This window comes from Macrobrachium rosenbergii, chromosome 12 (genome assembly GCF_040412425.1).
Source record: "Macrobrachium rosenbergii isolate ZJJX-2024 chromosome 12, ASM4041242v1, whole genome shotgun sequence".
NCBI classification, from domain to species: Eukaryota; Metazoa; Arthropoda; class Malacostraca; order Decapoda; family Palaemonidae; genus Macrobrachium; species Macrobrachium rosenbergii.
Window position 1 is genome coordinate 102865911 of NC_089752.1, and position 13724 is coordinate 102879634.

The 13724-nt window shown below is 34.7% G+C and overlaps 1 protein-coding gene across 6 annotated transcripts in view; it reads left to right on the forward strand.

The window, feature by feature from the left end:
• LOC136843799 (sentrin-specific protease 1-like) overlaps positions 1-13724 on the forward strand; it is a 91386-nt gene that overhangs the window by 62447 nt on the left and 15215 nt on the right. For all 6 annotated transcript variants that reach the window (XM_067112550.1, XM_067112554.1, XM_067112555.1 and 3 more), the window contains 4 exons: positions 1089-1323; positions 1493-1615; positions 9090-9227; positions 10968-11105. In XM_067112550.1, coding sequence (XP_066968651.1) covers positions 1089-1323; positions 1493-1615; positions 9090-9227; positions 10968-11105 — 634 coding nt within the window. The remainder of the gene's footprint in view (positions 1-1088; positions 1324-1492; positions 1616-9089; positions 9228-10967; positions 11106-13724) is intronic.

Sequence of the window (13724 nt, forward strand, 5' to 3'; positions counted from 1 at the left end):
ATGCCTGGAAACATCACACAGGGTCAAGCAGATATTAGTATGGTTATTGGTGTATCTGCAAGAGTATGAACTACTCCTGCAAAACTTTTCTCGCAATCTCCTCATACATATCATTGGCTCAACAAAAAGTATGCAGTTTCTGTCTCACAATTTCTCTCCCCATTTCCTTGGCTCTTTACAAAAAACATTTTCCTCAAACCTTGAGAAATTATACTTGCTCGCAGTCTCTTCCTCGTACATTTCACTGGCTCGCTGCAATAAGCGTTTTACTCCTAACAAGCCATTCATTGCCTTTTAAAACTCCCTGCTCATGATCTGTTCTTACATATTTTAGGGATCCAGCAATAAGTGGTCAGTTATTCCTTCCACAAACATTTTTTTGAATTTCTAACTCTCCATCTCCCCATACATTCATTGCCTGTCTCCTTTGCTTTTCCTGCAAAACTTCTAGCTCACAATTTTCCTAAATAAATTTTATTGGGTCTACAATAGACATTAAACCTTCCCACCCAAAACATTTTTTTTCTTACAAAACTTCTATGTCATTATTGTTGTATATATTTCATTGGCTCTACAATAAGCATTCAAATTGTCCAAAATGGAACATTATTTTTTCTTTCAAGACTGTCACTCATAGTCTCCCCATACCTTTCATTATTTTTTCTTGCTAGACTGTCACTCATAGTCTCCCCATACCTTTCACTGGCTTTCTACACTAAGTGTTAAACTGCTCCATCCAAAACATTTTTTCTTGTAAACTTCTAAGTCACGATATCCTTGTACATTTCCTTTTATAATAAATATTCATTTCCTCCTCACAAAACTTTTTTGTTTTCGTTGTAGTTTTCATTTCCTCCAAGTCTCTTTGCAGTAAGTATTCATCACCTCCAGGTTTATTTACAAAAAATATTCATTTTCTCCTTTGATAGGATAGCTTTTAGTTCACAATCTCCTCATTTATTTCATTGGTTTTCTGCTAGGACAATATACACCATATCTCATTGTTAGATAGGTGTTCTGGATTGAAATTAATTGTTATAGTTATTCCTTTATTGACATGTATTGATTTATTTCTTTTGCCTGTTTAGGAATGAGAGATTTGATAACAGAGCAAAGGTGCAATCAGAAAAAGCTAAGAAAGCAGAAGAACTTCATAAAATGTATGAGGAAGTCCGAAAGAAAGCACACACATCTCTAGAAGACAGAATTACCGAAAGAATAAAACATCTTAGGTTGCAGTACCCATATCAGATTGAAGACATTGAAGAAGAGAGAGAAGAGGAGGAGGAAGAGGAATTACCTGAATTAACAACTGAGATGTTAGTAAGTAGATAGATAACTTTTTAATTTTGAGGGATCTGTTAGTGAGTGAAGTTCCCTATTCAGTACTGTACTTCTGAATGTGAAAGTTATTGTTTGATAATGTTATATGACCCTTTTGTCGTTTATTGTCAAGGTTAGTGCTCAGTCCTTTTTTATTTTTCCTTTATAGGCATTGATTGAAGATGCTTTAGACAACAGGCAGCCTGGTAAAGTTTTGGTTGACAAGTTTAATATCCAGATAACCCGGAGGGACATTGCAACTTTAGCAGGTCTTAACTGGCTTAATGATGAGGTAATATATTGTCAACATACTAATTACAGGCCAATCTTTATTGTTAATATTATTAGTAGTAATATTAGTGCAGTCATTTCTGTGGAAAAAGCAGAAAGGTCATTCACTGAATAACTAACAAGCTTCCTGCCAACAAAGATTATTTGTGTTGAAACGTACCTACTGTTAAAGATAACTTATATCTCCATGCTGATAGGTGAGTCGGCATTCAGACAAAAGATCAGATGGCTGCCCTGATGACTGTCTAGTACTGTACACCTGTTCTCCACCAGGTGTGTTTCGAATGTTTTAGCTCTTGTAAGAATTCTCCTTGCTGCCATTGTGTATAGGCACTTGTTGGTGTTTCATGGTTTTGGCTGTTTGCCTATCAGTGCTGTAAATTTATTTTCCCTAAGATGCCTTCCACTGGAATTAAGGCTAAGAATGTCAGTTGCTGTGTTAGCAAGATGTTGATTTTTTTTAGCAGATAGACTCACTGTTTGTGCCAGCTGCAATGGTATAAAGTGTGTTCTTGAGAATAGATGTGAGGAAGTAGGGATTTTCGAAGGAATGTATGCTTAAGTTCATTATATAGGAAGGGAAGGGAAGGAGGTAGATTGGGCAAGTAACTAGTCAGGTCAGGTTACCAACCTGTCATTTCTCCCCCATCTCCAGGTCCTTCTTCCTGTAGTTGTTATTACTCAGTCTAGCCTTTTCCTTTGCTAATGCTTTAATTACTACTGAGACTTCCTCTTTAGCTCTGCCTTCCAATCCCCTTTCAGTTCAGGAAAAGCGTATTGAGAATTTTGAACAGGACATAAACCTTATTTTGGTCAGCACAAGTTTTGTTTGAATTTATTAGGTAACCATTCCGAGTCCCCCTATGGTGTGCAATCATTTTTGCATTCCCCTATAAGAAGTAAGGTGTCGGTGCCCTTGCCCATCTGTAGCCCGAGCCTAAGACTGCCCTGTGGCACTTGGAAGAGTCTGCTGCCAGGGAATCAGGTCGGTTCTTGACCCAATGTGGTTCTGTGCCCTCTGTCACCTGCCTCTCATTTTTTATGCTTTGAGTCTTGTTTAATGCATTAGCTGAAAGATTATTTTGGTAAATGCTGATCTTCACAACATGTGCAACTTTACCATCATTGGCACCTAGTGTGAGGTTGTTAGCATCGATAGGACTTATTACAGTACTGGTTTGTACTTAATATTTTGTTACTAAGTAACCTTTAAAGGGTTGGCTGATTTCTACTTTCCCCACCCCCTTTTTCAAATGTGGGAATCAGTTACATAATGAAGAGGTAAGGTTCATTGCAAAAATATAAGTACCTAATTTAAGATTTATTTTTATCTCTCCATTGTATAATTTGCCCTCAAAGTGGACAGAAGTAGACTGACCAGCTATGAGTGTTTGTACCTATCAGTTCCATGGTTAGGGATGGGTGAAGTATATGGATAGGAAACAGATATTTATATTTGTTTCAATCTGTCAAACTACTGCTGGTGCAGAAGTAAAAGCTATGTATTGGAGAGACAAGTATTTAAGAATAAATTTTAAATTAAGTACAGTACTGTATTTATAGTTTTGTGAAAACTACAAAAGTATTTTTTTTAATACAGACTTATTAGTTTACACAGAGGGCCCTCCTGGCCCCTTTCATCTTGAGGCAGTTCAAACAATGCATGTAGCACAGGGGTTGTTGGGTATGTGGCCACCAGGGGAAGCAATCCTCACCATTCTACCTTGTGTTTCTTGGAAGGCTTACTTCAGAGATGGGCTCGTGTAAATATAAAAAGATGGGGTTCCACAGTTTGAGAATTTATTATCCAAGATGCTCTGTGTTTCAAGATGTTTTCATTAAGCAGAAAAGAATGAAAGACTGTGAGTTGGAGAAAAGTCTTGAAGCTTGGATTTTTGTGGAATTTCGACTCTTTGTACAATAAATGTGTATTATTATAGAATCTAGGAAATTGAGCTTTTCTTGAAAGAGAAGTTCTTTTAAGCTCCCTAAAAAGAGATTTGCCATTATAGGCAGTCCCTGGTTGTTGGCGGGGGTTCCATTCCGATGGCATGACAATAAGCGAAAATCGCAGATAATCGAAAATTGCCCAGTTTTTGGGGCTTATTGGCATCTCTGTTAGGTATGTGTTGGTGCCAATACCTGATTATCGGTGCCAATAAGTGAAATCGGCGCATATCTGCGCCGAAAATCACAGATTTTCGTCACTAGACAAGCACCGTAAAACCCAATTGCTGATAACCAGAGATTGCCTGTATATATTGCTATATCTTAACCTGTTAAGCGTCCCCAGCGGGTGAGCTTGCTGCTAGCGTACCGTCACGCTTTTTCTTGCAATTAGCGGTCATATCACTGATGATAGTTTTTCAAAGTTAATATTGATTTTTATGCTTATAATTCATACTGTAGTTAAGAGTAGGAATTTTATTAAATGATGGGATAAAAAACTATTAATACTACTATTATTTTTTTTCATAAGACTACAAAATACTGAACGAAAAGTGTTATACATACATGCAGTATTATTCTTTTGTATGCCAATATCTAAAGCAAGGGGGTACACACAATCCTACTTCACAATCCTTACACCAATTTGAGCTATCTCTTCTTATGTTGTTCTTCCGACACTGAGCACAAGTCCTTTGTAGCCTCTTCTTTTTATCTGTAGGTGGACAATACTCAGGAAAGTGCCTGCCAATTAGCCGTGAAGGTTTCGCTGCAAGTCGTGGGGGCCTGCGTAAGGGAACAGGTCTTTCTTCTGCATATTTCATAATCAGTCTTTCACTAATCCTCAAAATAAATTCACGTCTTTCAACCTTCCCACCAAGGGCTCTATATGTAACATAGCAATTCACAACAGACATGTCTAACAAATGTCGAAATACTTTCTTGTAATATTTCTTCAGTCTGTTTCTTGCGGTCGAAAAATGAACCAAGAGGCTATCAGACAAATCAACTCCGCCCATGTATGCATTATAATCTGCAACTGCTTTCGGTTTATAAATTTCTTTTCCTCTCCTAGATTTCACCTTCACCATAGAATCATCATGCATTGTACTCAGAACACATACATCCTTTTTATCTTTCCATTTCAGTACCATAGATTTTTTTTGGAATTTGCTACTTTTTCACCTTTTTTCAGTTTAGTTCCTTTTATTTTTGCTGGCACATCCTTTCTAGTGACCCTTACAGTACTGACAGTATCAGTTTCTTCATCCACAAGTGCATCTGCCAATGTTGGACTTGAATAAAAATTAACTGTATATAAACAATAGCCCTTGTTCAAAAGAGGGTCCATAAGAAAGGAAACAATTCTATTAGACACAGGAAGATCCATATATTTTTCCATGTATTGTGTATCCTTACCTGCATAAATGAAGAAGTTCCATATATAACCAGTAGAACTTTCACAAAGTTCATAAAACTTTATTCCAAACCTTTTATGTTTAGCTGGTATATACTGAACCCATGATAAATTTCCTTTCCAGCCTAACAAAAACTCATCAACAGAAACATTCCTACTTGGAATGTAATTGTTCATAAATTTCTTCAAAATAAGATCAGTGAATGGCTTTATTTTTGCTAACTTTCTTCCTGGTCCTTCTGTTATAGTACTATTGTCAACCAAATGTAAGAATTTATGCAACAAGTCAAATCTACAGCCACTCATTACCTTTCGAAAAAAGGAGAAGAAACACTCTCGTGTTGAGAAATACATTGAATTGTCACACTTAGAATCAATTCCCTGTAAAATAAGTAGACCTATAAAGACTTTCATTTCGCTTGCACAAGTGTCAAACCATCTATGTACTCGTGATTGTGGAGACAAATGTTCTACATTCTCATCCAGAAACTGATTTGCAAATCTGTTTGTTTCTTTCACGAGGTAATCAATGATTTCATCATCAAAGTATTTCTCAAAATATTCTAATGGATTCTCTTTATCCTCAACTGAAAATTTCACACCAGGATCAGCAACAAAAGTAAAGGGATCTCTCTCTCTCTCTCTCCCTCTCGGAGTCCAGTCACTCGGCAATGACAAGTCATCTTCACTTCCGCTATCGGAAGAAAAGTTTGTTTTTTCAATATCCTCATCACTGGAGGATTCAGAACTAGAGCTCTCATCATCAAATATGTCTTCAGTATCAGACACCTCGTCTAGGATATGATTTATCTCACCTGAAGACATACGCCTCCTCTTTGTGACATTCATTGCGGAAGATGTCGAAGCCATGTTGTCTCTGAAAATGCCTGAAGCATACTGAAAAAAAAATAGTCATCTAGGCATCAAGCGACCAACTGAAAAGAGTTGCCAGGAAGGAAATAAGTCATCAGTTACATGTTCTGAGAGTGTTACCAAATGATGTTCCAACATTTCCATACGAGTAAACGTATTATTACGGGGCTGACAGCTAGAAAAGCACAGTTAAAGTCTTGAATGTAATGTCCCGTTGAAGGTGCTACCGAGTAGATCGCAGCAAACGTATTATTACATGGGTGATGCTTAACAGGTTAATGTATGTCATTTATAAACTGTATGTGTCTTATACTCAACACAAACAAATAGTAAAGCAGGCCATCATTCCCATAGAAAAAAAAGCATGATAAAAATCCATTCATAAACATGAATTAGTCTAAGTGAGACTTATGCACTTACTGCTCCTTCCCATACACTTCCTACACCACGTTTCAACCCAATTACCGTGTCTCATATACACGGAGGTAGCAAACATCTTTCTGTTATATATTTTGATCAAGTTCATATAAACGAAATAAATTCCATTAATGCCAAAGAAAAAACAAATCCTAGCTAAGTTCACCGATAAACATCAAAGACTCTGACTAAGTTAGTCTAACCACACTCTCCTATCATCTTTGCACCTCCCAACTTGTTTGTGTTTTGTATTTACAATATATAATACACTAGTTATAAATGATTTGTTTAACCAGACCTCTGAACTCTTTTAGGGTCCTTCTTTTTATTTTCCAATATATAATACACTAAACTATAATAAAAGTCAGCTATTTGGTCTGATGTAAACATCCTTTAATAATATGTAATAATTTTATTTTTCCATACAGACATTCCTCTTAGGATGAATTTTCAATTATAGTACTTGATTTTCAAGTTCATAATGAATAATGTGTAAATATAGATACTTTTGATTGTATTTCATAATATAAACCTTGGTAAATATAAGAAATAGGTGTGTATTCATAAATAAAAACAACACATGTAATGCTAAAGAACAGTTTAAAAACAAATGCCTTCCATTAAAGGCTATGATTCCAGATGGAAACTTGACTTATGCTTAATATTGTCCTCTTGAATGTTTATGGGAAACATTAGGTATTAAATGTTAGTTATTGCATTAAAAAATGTGTAAAATATTAAAACAAAGTTTTACAGTAATATAATACATGATGACACTGTTAATCAGATGTAAAACCTCTGAATAATATCTTTTTTTTACGTTTTCGGATAACATTGGCATTACTCTGCCCGTCACCGTGCCATTCACTACTGCCAGACATGACATGAATACTGACGGTGTTTGAGTCAGATTTTTACTCTTCTTAAATGAGGAATGTGGCTTTTCTAAAATGAGGAATGTGGCTTTAGAAGGGTCTTGCAAACTTAAATATGAGTAATGACTGCAACAATATATGCAGTCATTATGAAAATGATAAAAGTACTGTAAGTATACACTAAATGTGAGTGCTTATTTGTTTGTCTCAAAAATCTAAAATGCAAGTAATCTCTCCCATACCTGGATTTTATTATACATGTCACAGAAATTTCGTGCATCATAAATGCAGATTGACATCAGTTATGTGGATTATCAGTTCAGGGTAGTCAGGAAAGCATTTCTCAGGAGATGTAAGAGGTATGAGTAACAAACAAGTATGGATGTTAGGAATGCATAATGTACCTGCTCCCTCAACTAGAATAAAGAGTAAGAAAGTTTTAGTAAAGGATATAAAATCTTTAACTTACATACTTATGACTGACATCATACAGTGCTCTTAGACACCATGATGGAAAATAATTTTATATTATGCCCGGAACCTTCAGAGTGCCTCATCTGGTCTTAAAAAGGGATTGGATGGATAGAAGCAAAGGTAGAGGTAACAAAAACAAAGAGTGGGTAGAAAACCCAAGAGGTTAAAGTATTTTTGAAGTAGTTCAAAGGATTGAAATTGCAGAATAAGAATATTAGGTGCTTAATCATGATAATCATGAAATTTTTTCTTCAGTAATCTATCACATCAATATTAGTAACTAAAAGAGCCAAGAGCATTTGATATGGCATACTTTGAAGTCTCCAATGTAGAGAACTTGAGCTTTTGACTGGGAAGATAGGCTGGGTTTATAAGGAAAGAAGTAGGTAGAAGAAGGAACACAGTTTATAAAATACTATGGTAGCATAAGGAAGATTACAGATCCTTAAGTGTAGCTGTAGATGTGCTGATTTTATATTAATCCTAAACCTTACCATTAAAACAAGAATATGAGGTCTGAAGAGGGTCCAGGGATTCATCATTGTACAACTGGTTTTCGGAAAGAAGGGAAGGTTGAAAAAGTAAAAACTAAAATGTATCCCACAGAAAGAAGAATAGCATCAAGATCCTACTATAAAGTATTACATATGTTTAGGTGAAGCATCATCGTTTTAGCTGGTACTCTTACCAGGTTAGTCTCATCAGTAATGCAGCCAGACAAGTGTCTGGAAATTGTTAGGACACTTTGATGATGGGTACCGTAGCCCATATACACAAGTTTTCCTCAACAGGAGTGGTGTATTCAGATGTTGTCAGGGACAGGAACTTGTTATGTATGTCAAGAATATGCCTGTGTAGATCTTTTCATGTCACTACTGAAATCCTTATCTCATTAGTAGTCACATCACAACTGGCAGTTGGTGTATTGACTCTCCAGTACTGCCAAGAAAAGGACTTATGCAAAAGCCCCACATTTGATACCATTTAGCTTAATCAGTTTTGATTATCTGTCTTGTCGGCAACAGCATTAGAAACCTAATATCAAAAGTGCATTGGAAAATGTTGGAATTGTTTTAAATTTATATATTTGTAGAGCAAAAGCTGAAAATAGGTAAAATTAATTGTACAACCAGACCATTTTGTATAATTTGCTTAACAAATATACATCTCTCTGTATATGCTGTCCATCATTGTTTTAACTCAGTCAAAATTCGTGATAAAAGCTTACAAATCATAGTAAGTGCATGTGGCTTATAAGGTCATGGTCTTGGGTAAGGCTTAAACTGCTGCCTGTTAGAAGTGAAGGTCTGCAGACATTTATTATTTCCTATAATGCTTTCCAGCTTGTGTGTATGATGCTTGTTCTATATTGTTCTTTAGTAAATTATATAATTTTTAACTTTTTATATCTTACTTAATATTACTTAATTTATATTAGAATTTTGTTGTTATAAATCCTTAATTTTTTCCAGGTTATTAATTTCTACATGAATTTGTTGATGGAAAGAGGGAAAAATTCTAACTACTTGAATGTTCATGCCTTCAATACCTTTTTCTACCCAAAATTATTGAATTCAGGATACTCCAGCGTTAGAAGATGGACAAAGAAGGTAATGTTATATACAGTACTGTGTTATAAATAAACTATTTTTCTGTAGAAAATTTAGGTGGATGATTGATTTACTTATTACAAAGTACTTAACTTTTATGCCCAAATGACGTACCGCTATGTAAATTTACTGAAATTTTTCGTACGTGTGTTAGGAGTAAATTTTTTTTTTATTCTGACAGTTAGTGGTTGTCCATAGGCTAAAGCATACCTTTGGCCGTGTAACTCAGGCATCAATACGCCAGCCAAGCAGTTCCTGTACTGTGCATGTGCAAATCCCTGGCATAGTAAAATTCTCACAATGAAATCAGCTGATCCTACCCACGCTTCTCTCGTATCTTACATTTTTTTTTTTTTTACATTTTTTATAAAATGTGGGATTACATTATTGGAAACACATTGTTTCGTACCTTCTTTTTCTATAAATTTTTTCAGCAACTGTACTTATTCATTTTTCATTCTTTTATATGTCAATATTTAGAGAATTTTGTCGGGCTTTCTCATAAAAAATAATTCATTCGCCTCACTGTTATAGTTTTTGAGCTACGAACGATAATGTTGACAGTGGCAACATTTTTTTTGTTTCGATCAACTTATAACATCAAAATGAACCTGTTGCCTTTACCAAAACCATTTTTCTTGACTCTCACTGTATTCCTCAACCTTTACTCTACATTTTCGTATATTTACAAAATAATTCATATGAAAAATAACCGAGATAGAGCTCTTAAAAAAAATAACTTTCTAGCGCTAATTCTCACTGTACGCCAGGCAGCGCGCTCTGTTTCTTACCCTCTTTTCTATCAATTTTTTCACCAACTGTACTTTTTTTTTTTTCATTATTTTATATATCAATATTTAGAGAATTTTGTTGGCCTTCTCATAAAAAAAATTAATTTGCCCGACTTTCATAGCTTTTGGGCTACAAATGAAAATGTAAAAAAGTCAAGATTTTCTTTTTTTGTTAAAACTCAAATTTTTTCGTATTTAGAGGGCTGGTACTCATTCTGACTATTCCACCATAAAATATAAACATTGAGAAAAAAAAAGACAGCAAAATGAATGTTGTTGGCATAAAATTTCTATTTTTGCTGAATTTTTGAAAAAATTATTTTTTCTTGCTGTCGAGCGCTCCCAGACACCTCGGATCTCTGGTAGGCGCAGCACTCAAACTATAAAGATGCGAAAGTGTTGAACAAGACCACTGAATCACATCTGGAGACTTGTAGGGCTTCACGTAAACTTTGATCTTTAACTAGAATTGAATATTGGTGTGAGGCAAAATTGAAAAGTTGGAAAACAATGTGGGAGGTTACGAGTAACAGGTGTACAACAGTGTTGCTTTGGTTCCAAAAGATTGCAGCAAAGAACCTTCAATATGTGTTCTTCCTATGGCCTGAGTGGTTGTATCAGAAAGTATCCTTCTAATTTCAAACTGCATATTAGTTGCTATTACTTTTTGTAAGTTGTAGTAAGGATTATAGTGAAATTGTAAATTTTATCATAAAAGTATTTATAGCTTAGATACTTGAAGCTTTCAAGCTTAAATTTTTTCATTTCCATATTTTGAAAATTATTGTTGTAAATAATAATATAAAGTTGTAAGTGGTAATATCTTATTGCACTCTGTTTGGTCTCACTGGCACACTAACTTCACAGCAACCATTGATGCTCTGCTATGTAGACCTTACAATTTTAATGTTTTCGTCAGTTAATTACTTGCACTTGTTTGGTTTTTCAGGTTGATGTCTTCAACTTCGATCTTCTCCTTGTACCTGTTCATTTAGGAATGCATTGGTGCTTAGCTACCGTAGACTTACGGGACAAACACATCCGTTATTACGATTCTATGCTTGGTGATAACAACAGGTGTTTAGAGGCAAGTGTGATATGTTATTTGTTGAAAACTAAAGTTAGAGTGCCTTGTTTTTAGCTTTTCCAGTAGCTTGTGTTATAGGTATAGTTCTTGATTTCGATGATTTTTTGCACTGTGGTTTGCATTTAATATGATCAGGGGTGAGGTATATGATGGTCGGTTTGAACAAAGTGACTTTAGTAATATTGTACATGTAGTTTGTGTTTAATGGTTATTTCGATGAGTCGTATTATGTTCCCAGGTTTGAGTTATTTAAAGGGAGAATCTCTTGATATTTTTATAATCCAAGTACTGACGAGGAATTGTAGGATACAGTGAGAGACCATCAGTTTTCGCAACTCACTAGTTATCCAACTTGTTAGGATGGAGGCATCAATGACCATAGTCATATTTGTGACGTTCACACCTTTTCTTGTGGATGTTAATAATTTATTACTCTGGCTAATTGCCAGGCAAAAAATGGAAAGTAGAATAATTAAGGAAATAGAAAGGATGTATAGACAGCAATGGCAAAGTATGGTTATTGGCAAAAAATTAAAAAACATCAACCAGAGAAGAAAAACTGAAATGAAAGAAAATTACATTACATTTACAAATTTGAAGTGCTGAGGAGCTCTCATGGCTGTTCGAACTGTTGAGACACACAAAAGAAAGAGGCCAGCAGCTCTAGTTACTAATAGGTCATTGATGCACATGCGCATACAATGCTTGGTGGTTCATTTTCTAGCCATTCTTCCATTTTCAAGACCCAATAACTACTTGTCTGCAAATTTTGACACTATGGGTTTGTATGATACATTTAATATTATTAGTAATGGTTGTGTAAAAAAATGTGTCACTGCGCACATCATGATAGCATCAGTATTCATGTCAATTAATAACAGTGCAAGTGAAGAACAATACTACACACTGCTGAAAGTAAAAAGTCATTAATACAGCCATTAAACAAGATCTGTTGCCAAGTCTGGTTTATGTTGAATTTGTACTACAAGTCATAACAGGTACATACAGTTTTACAAAATAAATGTGCAGTAGTTACAGTAACTGACATCAGCAAACATGTCTCTTGATATGGTTGTTTATGTCATTACTTGCTGTTGTTTATGGCAGTGATTAGCATGTGATAGCAAATGGTTGGCTATTATAGGAAGATTATAGTGAATTATTAAAACCAAGCTGTCAGTTTGGTAAGCTCAATTGTTTTCTATTTTTTTCTATAATTATTTTGTCTCTGCTTTGAACGTGAGGGGACTGAAAATTCCAGGTCAGAGAGGGGTGCAAACCATAAGTAATTTTCCCCCTAAGTTTAAGCATTCCTGTTACACAAATTGGTAGTTCACAAGTGCTTCTGTCATCCACATAGACATGCAGTAAGGTTAAAGATGGTATATATTTTACTTGTTTATGCATAAAAACTCTTTGGAAATCATTCCAAGTACACAAACATTTTAACAGAAAATAAACATTTTAATAATAATAATTATAATAATAATAATAATAATAATAATAATAATAATAATAATAATAATAATAATGATAATAATAATGTTTAACTACAGATACATACAGTGATGAAAGAGAGGTAGAGAATTTATGTATACTGTACATTGTATACTAGTGTAAAATTAAGTCCCCTTTCTCTTCACAAAAATTTATGATTTAACCATATACTGCTTGTAAAGTTTGAGTGCAAATATTGTAGGCACTCCACAGTTAGGCTAGGCTCCATTTCCAAAAAGCTCCAAGTTATTCACATGTGAAAGAAGTTGTTAAACATTTTATTAACAACTCACAAGTTGCTTCAAAACATTAGGATAAGTGTCACACACACTTAAAATTGTTGGTTAATAAAAATAAGCTTTCAACATACTGTTTAAAATAGATGTTTAGAATAAATGGAGCAGATGCAGAATAGGGGTTCAGGGCTACTGTAGGCCTAGTAGGCATTTCTGTAGAAAGCATTGAGAGGGAATATGACCTAACCAGACTTACCTTAACCTAACCTAACCTTGGATGTTGTGCCCTTACCTGGCCAGGGGACCTTTGCCCCCCTTGACCCTCCCAAGTACGTCGTGACCCCTCACTCTTCATTTTGCCCGAATAAATGTATATGAATCATAAAGAAGCTATGTATATTTTTGCATTTGGGCAGGAGAGTGACTAGTGAAGTCAGCCAGTGTAATTTAACAATGTTCAGGTCATGTACATGTTATCAATTGAAAGAAAAGTTTTTTTCAAGGCCACGCCTGTTTTATTTTGTAACAGTGGAGGAATAGAGTTGCAGATAGGATCTATTGAGAAATGAAGTGCCATATGTAGTAACATCTTTTATTTTTAAAGAAAGTGAAGGCCATCAAATGTAATCTTACCATAGACCCAAAATTTCCAGTTTCAAAAGCAAATATCATTCAGCCTGTTATTTTAGGCTAAAAATTAGGTGTCCAGAAGTTGAATTTCACATGAGTGAGTAAAATTTAAAATAGTTAAAAACATTAAAGAAAAAGTTGTTAAAACACTATTTTGTACAAAACACAACAATGATAAAAGGATAATGCCTAATTTTGTTGTTATTGTCATGCATACTGGAAGGGGCATTGGTAAGTTTTTTATTATGACATTAAA